Below are 9,941 nucleotides of genomic sequence, written 5' to 3'. Positions count from 1 at the left end.
CAAGTGCCTACGTTTAGCCGTTTAGGCTGTGCGTTAATATGTCAGTCAGTCAGTCAGTTTCTCCTTTTATATATTTAGAAGATAACTGTGCAAGATCCTGCGGCAGTAGAGCAATGTAGGAGGCACATCTATACTAATATTGTAAATACGAAAGTAACTCTGTCTGTCTGTCTCTCTTTCACGCCTAAACCACTGAACCGATTTTGATAAAATTTGGCATAGAGATAGTTTGAGTCCCAGGAAAGGACATAGGAAAGTTTTATCCCGGTTTTTTAACAGGGAACAGGGACGCGCGCAATAGTTTTATGTGACAGACAAATTCCACGCGGGCGAAGCCGCAGGCAAAAGCTTAATGCAATAAATAGATCATCTATTTAATTGATATTAATACCTAATAAATAAAGCTTGCATCAGTCAGAATATAAGTTCAAACTTTTGAGTTCTTTGAGTTTAATGTGTACGTCATACTTTTTACGGCTGACAAAAAATCAGACTACACATTTTTGTGGTGAAATCACAAAATGACACTGAGTAGAATTGGGCCTACCCTCTTTTTTCCCTTGGATATCGTAAAAAGCAAATAAAATACGAACTTAGCCTTTCCAACCCGTGGCAAGCGTGAAAAGTGTAAACAAATCCTCCTTTTTGCCTCCGGTAAATAAGAAAAGAAGATACAAAATGATAAAGATCCCACAGTATTAACCCGTCCGTACCTATATGAATGATATGTCCATCTGTGTCCAGCATGATGTTCCCGTTATGCCGGTCCTTGATCTGAAGCAGGAATCCGATCACGCTGTACGCCGCCATGGATGTCACGAAACACCTCCTGGCAGCCTGTGGATATAAAAGTATTCCATGATATTATTATATTTACCTGTAATAATAAACATTATTTTATTTCTATATTTTTGGATAGTGAACGAGTTAAGTAATTTAGGTCCTCTTTTTTTAATTCAAACAATCTGAAAATAGCATTTTTAAAGAGTATGTATTAGTAATTTCTAGCTCCAACTAAGCTAAATGTTCGTATTAGGGATTGTGTTCTCCATAACAGTCCACAATAACCCTATATTTGGTGGTCATCATATCATGGAAATTCGCATTCGAGGAGAATTTTAATTTATTATCACTTTAATACAGGGCAACAGTGGTTTCGCATTACGATACCGAACCGACCGAATCAAATATAGTGCGTAAACTACCATACAAATAGTTCTACGACATCAAGTACTCCGGACAATGTTTTTATGAATTCGTATCGAACTTAGTGTGAAACCGCTCTAATTCCTGGATGTACTCACCTGGAATTCTCTAGTAGTCTCGTCGCCATACTTCTTGATGAAGTACTCATACATGCCGATGTCAGTCTGTCTTCCCAGCTGGTCTCGGGATTTGGCGTTCGGCACGCACTCTATCACACCGCACTGGGAAAAAAAAAGATTTTATACTACGGTCATTTAATTTTAGCAGTAATAAATATTTTTGGTCCAACTTCTAAAATTAAGTAGATATTTGCCATAATCTAGCAGATAACAAACATAGTATCGTATAACTAGGTTCAAATTCAAAATCAACATAGTACGAGTATATGGAGTAGTATATCTAAAGATTTTTATTTATCTAACTAATGGCAATTTTTCAAAAATGGACATAGAGCAAAAAAAATTGTAAATGAATAAGTATTTTCTTTATTTGCTAAGACAATATAATCTATATTTTAATAGGTTTTTAATTTTTACCATTTATTTATAATGTTAACGAAATAGCCGCATTCTATAGCGGAGTTTTATATTACTTTCACTCACCCCTGGTGCCGTAGCCACAACTTTATACGGGAACAAGTACAGATCCAACCCGACTTGTTGGAATATGTTCTTGAACAGCGATATCACTTGCAGCGCCAACATGTCTTGCCTGACGTCATCGCCCACTTTAAAGATGGCCGCTTGCCACGCCTCCGACACTATGGACGTGTATCGGTCCTTGCCTTCCTCCTAGAATTGACATATTGCTTGATTTTAAGACCTACATGCTATAGGTTTTACTAAACGATGTGTTGTTGAATGTAGCACGAAAATACTGTTATCAAATTACATTTACTTATTCAAAACCCTTTTTGCAGTTAGTTAGAGACACTATATTTGTGGAAATCCTTGGGGGAGGCCTTTGTCCAGCAGTGGACGTCTTTCGGCTGAAACGAACGAACGAACGAACTATATTTTTGGCAGACCAATTGGCAGTATGAACGAACATGTATGTATGTCAAACTTACACTATTGATAACCTTTATTTGACGTATAAAATCAACCCAAAACATTAAAGTATTGTTAAATACTTTGGTAACCATATTTGCCAGTAAAATAATCGATTAATCAATCAATAAAGAGGTAAACCTCTTTATTAAAAAATCTACTTAGAATTAATAAAGCATTAATAGATTTTTTATGCGTAACAAGGCAGGTACTTGACCGCAATTGCACCTGGTGTTAAGTGAGATGCAGTCTAAGATGGTACATAATCATATCTGCCCTGTAAGTACTTATTCACTCTCGCCTTGAAAATGCCCGGATTAATAGATTAATGGAATAATGGAGTATCACTATCAATACTTACGACTGGTGGGTCTTCCCCTGAAGCAATCGCCATGGCGACAGATTCCATCTCTTCTATGCCATACTTCCGCACCCTGAATCTAGCCAGATATGGAGCTTTCGCAGCACTTTGCATAGGAGTACCTATAAAACGAAAATACAGCTCACCAAAAAGAAATAATAACTTAAAAAGAGGTAGTTCTCATACCACATTATTGACAAATAATAAATTATAGACGTAGTTCATACCGCTTTTGTAGTCTATGTCCAATACCATAGAGTCCGGATTAGAGGGTAAGTAGCAGCCTGGTTGAACCTAGAATAAAACACACAATTTACATGACTGTAATGGCATTAAAATTAGTCACGAACCTAGTCTAATGAGTTTCGTAACTTATGCATTTCTGAGTTGTTACAAATCCATAGACAAATTTAGTTTTAATACCTCTTCAAAAAACTCGAGTATAATGTACTGATAAGTATACAAATAAAACTATCAGCAAGCAGGTTTACAAGTATAAATTTTTTACAAAGCTTACCTCAGTTCCATATTTATATTTGAAACAAAAAACTGTCTTTTCCAAATATGTATGTGGGATTGTGAGATTGTTATTGAAAATAATGGTTTTATTCGTTCTTTATTTTATTAAAACAGTCTTTTTCTAATCTAACATCTTTCTCAGACAGCAAACGTCATCCACCAAATCTGACATCTCCCCATAAAGTTATTTAAAAATAAAAACTAAACGATACTCCTTTTTCCCACATGTATTCTATTTCAGACCACAGAATTCAATCCCAACTAATATTATAAATGCGAAAGTAACTTTGTCTGTCTGTCTGTCTGTCTGTTACGCTTTCCCGCTTAAACCTCGCAACCGATTTTGATGAAATTTGGCATAGAGATAGTTTGAGTCCCGGGAAAGAACATAGGATAGTTTTTATCCCGGTTTTTGAAACAGGGACGCGCGCGATAAAGTTTTTCTGTGACAGACAAAATTCCACGCGGGCGAAGCCGCGGGCGGAAAGCTAGTACTAAATATTTTATGCATTTATCACAAACCTTAATGTTTTTCAACGCTTCCAAGCACGCCCTCTTCCTCTCAGCTCCCTTCGGGAAAGGTCTGATGATGCCACTAATGTTGGTGATCTGGCCGAAGAAATCGAACTCTCGCTCATAGAACGCCTTGGCTGGCCCTGATAGCGTGTCCACTATGCTCTTTGTGAGAGCTTCTAGCACGTCGAATAGCGCAGCTGGAGATGAAATTCAAGGGTTAAATAACACGGTAAAGATGACCTACACTGAACTGTCCCACCAAACTCATTGACAGAGGGGCGCCACCATCGTTAAACTTTATAGTTTCCAACATGGCAAAAATCAGAACCAGCGATCCGGTATTGACGGTGGCGCCCGCTGTCAATGTCACGGGTGCGACAGTTCAGTATATTGATTGGGTCTATATGAATTTGTATTTGTGAAAATGTTATAGATGTTACGGTCAAAACTCATAATAATCGATCAAAACTACTTTTGACTAAGTTCAGTCAAAAGTGGTTTTGACCAAGGGCGATAGTCAAAACCATTTCTGACTGCAAAAAATACCAGGAAATCATCAATAATGTGTTTTTTTAAGTGTAACGATTATTTCCATCACAGTTATACCACTGGCCACCGTGGCCACTTTATCTCACTGTATAATGTAAAGGATAAACTAATATGTTGCATTATGAGGAATTGGAGCAAGAAATAATAGTTTTACGACGATATGGTCTCCTTAACCGTAAAATATGATTTTACATGAAGCATATTATTACTTAGCCCTAGAGCTCTCTAATAAACTCACTGTCTTTATTATGCATCTCCTCGTCAGTGTACATGTTGGTGTGCATGTTCCAGATGAGCTGGTGGGCCACCACTTGGGACTTCTTCGCCAGAGACTTGATCAGCTCCGCGACATAACCCATCTGAAAATAAAACAAGTCAAAATTTCTGCTGTTTGATTCGTGATATAGGTATTCTAGTTCACCTGGCTAGTTACCACCATCTTAGGGCCTAGAGTGAGTTTACATCAAACGCGCTCACTAGTGAGCGCGTCAAAAAATGACATTAAATGTATGACGGGTTGTGCAGCGCCCCTAGCGGGAAACGTTCCAAAACTAAAATTTTGATGATGATGCAGGCCAAGAGCTTCCTCATGGTGGATAAAAAAGGTCCACTCCACGATCTTGTGAAGCTTCTGATAAAGACCATTCTGATAAGAGTGTAGAGACGAAGAAGAAACTTGTTTCATTTGAATCTAAGCCTTATCTCAGCGTGATAAATCCCATTTTTCCACCCACCGTGTCATGCCGTAGCGCTTGCACCAGCTGCGGGATATACAGTAGCACGGCAGAAGAAAGGTAGGAAGTCAGAGTCATGACCGCCGCCTGCGCCGATAGTGGGTGTGGCGGGTACTGTCGGCTGAAGTATGACAGCGCTTCTATTGGGCTGTTTCATTCGAATTTACGACTTATTCACAGCGGAATAAGTTATTTTTTAGTACTACTGAACCCACCGTGTCATGCCGCAGCGCTTGCACATAGTGATGTACTTGCAGCAGTGTTGTCACGCATAAACACATAAATACTCATTGGAATTCGAACCTTACACATGTAGCAGTTTCATTTGAATCTAAGCCTTATCTAAGCGTGATAAATCTCATTTTTCCACCCACCGTGTCATGCCGTAGCGCTTGCACCAGCTGCGGGATATACAGTAGCACGGCAGACGAAGGGTAGGAAGTCAGAGTCATGACCGCCGCCTGCGCCACTTATAACAGCTTCATTTCAACTTGAACCTTATTGCAGCGGAATAAGTTACCGTATCGTGCCGCAATGCTTGATCCAGCTGCGAGTCAAGTGAACAGTCACATGTCATTGGAATTTGGACCTTACACTTGTGGCAGTTTCATTTGAATCTAAGCCTTATCTCAACGCAATAAATATCATTTTTCCACCCACCGTGTCATGCCGTAGGGCTTGGCGCGGAACTTCCGGAAGGTCGGGTGACGCCACGTCTCTTTGAACCGTGTTTACTTTGGCAGTTATATTCTATATTTATTCGATTCTAAAATATATTCCCAAAATTTTTAAAAGTTGTTTTAATTTGTATCACTTGGATATGATTTGTATTAAAAAGTGCCCGGTTATATTCTATATTTATTCGATTCTAAAATATATTCCCAAAAATTTTAAAAGTTGTTTTAATTTGTATCACTTGGATATGATTTGTATTAAAAAGTGCCGTGAGTGTGACGCTTGAACGGAAGGAAGTCAACCTAACCTAACCAACTGCGTATTTCTATACTGTGTAGCCGCGAGAGCTCTTTGGCGCGCTGTCTTCGGCGAAGTATTGCGCGCGCAGATTTTGACAGCGCGAAATACCTACTTTAGCAGAAATACCAAGCCTTAAGAGAATTCTTAAGGTGGAGCCAAATTTTTTATTAACCGACTTCAACAAAAGGTTCTCAACTCGGTTAGTATTTTTATGTACACACGGCCACAGTGTTAACTATCCATTTCCGTTTTTTCTCTCACTCTCATCAAATGGTGATTCTTTGCGATAGAACGAGACGACATGACCGGCAATGGGCATTAACACTGTTGCCGATAGTACATACACCGATTATATTAATATCTACATCATTTACCTCATGCGCGTCTCCCAACAGCGTGTCGGTGGTGACCAGGTACTTCAGCGCTTGGGGCACGTGACACACTGCTATGGGATGCGCTAGCACCTTCCGTCTGATCTCGGCTGTGATGCTTTCGGCTTTCAGTCTAGAAATATACGAAATAGTTTTTGAACTCAGGATCTACTAAGGGCGAAGCTACCGCCAAATTAGCCGTTTCAATAATACGGGGCTCCAGGGATCCAGGCGCCCCGTATCATTTCAGATTTTAATTTAATGAAAAGGGTCCCCATGATCTAATGGCCTTTTTTAGATGGGGCTATCAAGAAATATTGATACAGGGCCTAGTCTAAAGCCTGCTACGCCACTGGATCAACCTATTATTACAGTACCAAAATGTTGTATAAAAGCCCGTTAGTTCTGCGTACTATGTGCCCCGCTCTTCAGCTTGCTAATCCGTCGGGCTATGTGACGTGACTTCAATTCGTTTACGGTTCTCTTCATTTGTGATGTGCCATCATTTGTGTCCTCCTCATAATCATCATCGTCATTTCCTAGTGACAGGAACTTATTTATTAAAAAAACTACACAAACCTCTCAGGCAAAAACACGGCCAGCGTGGGACTGATATCCCACGCCAGTTTCGCGTAGTCCTTCCAAGTGCGATCTGTGTTGGGCTTGGAGCGCCACGTCGCTATATTGTCTTCACCCGGCACCGCTTGCTCTGGCCGACCGTGGGGGTTGTGCCATGTTACTAGGAACTCGATTTCAACAGCCTATAATAGAAGTAAGGTGAAATTTTCAATGAACATTGATACAGTAATAAAGTGTGACGATAATTTAAGAAAAGGACAAAAAGTTACAGACATATAATATTACGAACTTTACTTGCGTAATTCGCATTTATTACGTATCAAAGGCTGAAGATTTTTTTGCAGCACTTTTTCCTATTCAACTGGTCCACACGTTGTCCCGAAGTGAGGATAGAACAAGCTCTAGAAGGTTTCGAAAACACCTATATTTTATTCCATTTCATTTATATCTTATACAATTCTTCTCGATTAATTAAACAGCGTCTTTATTACCATAAGCTCCAGTATAAGATTCCTCTTCCGAACGTAGTCTTTGACGAATGTGTCCTGCGACTTAGCGGGCGGTTTCACGCTGCGGTTGGAACGCTTGCCCGCTATGCTGCCAGCGCCACTGCTTAGCGTCGTGGTGGACATGGGAACCTATGGAACGGTCAAGTGTGGTTCATAAGTGTGAAAGTATATTGCTAAATTGATGGTAAGAGACGATATGAAGAGAAAATTGTGTCATCTTATTTCGTATCAACGGCACTATGTCGACACCGGATAAAAATACAACAGCAAATTATCAACTAAAAAAAATATTATTATGAAAAGCTACTTTACACATTTTAATTGTTATTTAGAACAAAATGCCCGGAGGTAGTGGCTTTTTTTGCTCATTTTTGGAATATTTATTTTGTTCAATCAAAGTTTTGTTCATCATTTCATCCCCCTTTTTTGGGTCTGGTTGTTAAAGATACACACAGTAATTTATTCATCACAGTTACAGACATTCGTCAAAGTGTATGTCAGACTGAATGCATGGGCAATAGAAGCTGACTTCAACATTTTAATAGGCTAGCCCTGTCAAAAGCTGTTCCTGTTTGAATCTCTTTTATTCAAAAGAGACATACATATCCACCCTAAGACGAACTCGGGATGATATTTATAATGAACTTTGGAAGTATTTACCGTATTTATCCATCCTGTATTCTGCCTGCTACCAATGTCACTGCTATTCACAGACGACCGGTTGTCAGTTGGGGAATTTGACGTGTAAATGCTTTGCTGACTGCTTGGTCCCATCAATTCGAATTCACCTGAAAATAACATATTATTTTAACCAAGCTCTACCGAAGCTACGAATTTTGTCTGAGACGGAGCCGCGGACGAATGTCAAATTTTAGGACAAAACTCGCAGCTCCGTCCGTTTCATTGACCCCGGAGGATACAGGAGAGTTTTTTTATGCAGCACAAGGCAGCTGATCCTGATGTTAAGTGAGATGCAGTCTAGGATGGTACATATCTTCCCTATAAGTGCCTAATATTCACTCTCGCTTTGATTATAAGTGAGTAGGCTCTGCCCTTCTGGCGAGAGTATAGTCTCACATAACTTACTAGCGGTCCCTATAGAGCAGTGGATTTGCACAAAGCACTTCCCGGCGGAAAAAAATAATAGAGGCTGCTACTCATATCGAATATACTACATTCAGTTGGTAAATTGTTACTGTTATTGGCATGCATACACACTAAACTTCTATATGTAAGATTTTCATGTAATTACTTTGTATGTAATGTTGTTCTTGTTGGTATACCGTAATAAATAAATAAATAAATAAATAAATAAGTAAAGACTAAACCTCTACATGTTGACCTTCACTGTTTGGGTATTTATTGGCGGTCAAGCTGTAGATCCTGGCTACACAGGAGTTGCAGCGGTGGGTATGAGAGGTGGGAATGGTCCCTTCTGCTGTTACTCACCACCAATATCGTTGTTCTTCAAATACTTTTTGTCCGAGTGCATCAGCTCCCAGAACTTGATGAGGCTGATGACTTCCCCTGTCAAGGTTCCTGATATCTTAACATGGCACTGCAGACCGCGTCAGAAGTATTCTAAGGCCCGTATTCACAAACAATGCTTGCTTAAGTGAAGCAGCAAATCGAACACACAGCGTTGAATAGAGCTCTGTGATTGATTCGTGTGTCACCCTGTGCGTCCACGCGCACTATGAGGCCTCATAGAAATATTTGTGATACGGGCGTAAGCATACTATTACGCTGTGTACTGCTTAAATTATTTGAACTTACCGCCAATATTGCTACTCTTCAGATACTTCTTATCCAAGTGCATCAACTGCCAGAACTTGATCAAGCTGATGATATCTTCCCTGAGTGCCCCTGATATCTTGGCAAGGCACTGCAGACCTCGGCAGAAGTAGTCTAAGCAAGCGCTGTATACTGTATACACTATCTACAACTCACCGCCAATATCGCTGCTCTTCAAATACTTCTTATCCGAGTGCATCAGCTGCCAGAACTTGATTAAGCTGATGATGTCCTCTCTCAAGGCTCCTGATATCTTGGCAGGGCACTGCAGACCTCGGCAGAAGTGTCTAAGCAAGCGCTGTATACTGTATACACTATCTACAACTCACCGCCAATATCGCTGCTCTTCAAATACTTCTTATCCGAGTGCATCAGCTGCCAGAACTTAATCAGGCTGATGATATCTTCCCTGAGTGCCCCTGATATCTTGGCAGGGCACTGCAGACCTCGGCAGAAGTAGTCTAAGCAAGCGCTGTATGGGTCATTCCATAAAAATCTGTATATTTTCGACGTCATTTTGTCCGTAACTTTTTTAAGATGTTTATGAATACTTTATTAGTGTAAATTATTGTTTATTAATTAATTAAGTTATGTCTAAAAGGGCCAGTCACTTTATGCTTTATTTTAGGAGAAATTATAATTTTCAATTTTTTCATACTACATTACTCCTATATGACTTCTAATAAAGTATAAAACTTTTAACCTTAACATTTATAGATAAGTTAATACACATAATGTAGTTGTTTTGTTATTATCACTATATATAAAACATCATTCCC

The 9,941-nt window shown here is 39.5% G+C and overlaps 1 protein-coding gene across 1 annotated transcript; it reads right to left on the bottom strand.

The window, feature by feature from the left end:
• Positions 1-713: 713 nt before the first annotated feature.
• Positions 714-9,634, bottom strand: LOC114352162 (phosphatidylinositol 4-kinase alpha-like; the record flags this gene model as incomplete). The annotated part of the gene is made up of 15 exons (XM_028303659.1): positions 714-837; positions 1,305-1,427; positions 1,809-1,997; positions 2,617-2,738; positions 2,844-2,910; positions 3,658-3,848; positions 4,439-4,559; positions 4,935-5,082; positions 5,595-5,623; positions 6,284-6,413; positions 6,860-7,041; positions 7,351-7,497; positions 8,029-8,156; positions 9,319-9,463; positions 9,496-9,634. Coding segments are annotated over 15 exons (1,985 nt in total), but the record flags the coding sequence as incomplete, so codon positions are not given.
• Between the last annotated feature and the right edge of the window lie 307 nt (positions 9,635-9,941).

This window comes from Ostrinia furnacalis, unplaced genomic scaffold, assembly GCF_004193835.3.
Source record: "Ostrinia furnacalis isolate ACB-3 unplaced genomic scaffold, ASM419383v2 OfSCF0104, whole genome shotgun sequence".
Classification (NCBI taxonomy): domain Eukaryota; kingdom Metazoa; phylum Arthropoda; class Insecta; order Lepidoptera; family Crambidae; genus Ostrinia; species Ostrinia furnacalis.
The sequence above is the reverse complement of the archived record's forward strand: the minus strand, read 5'-3'. Positions and strand labels throughout refer to the sequence as shown.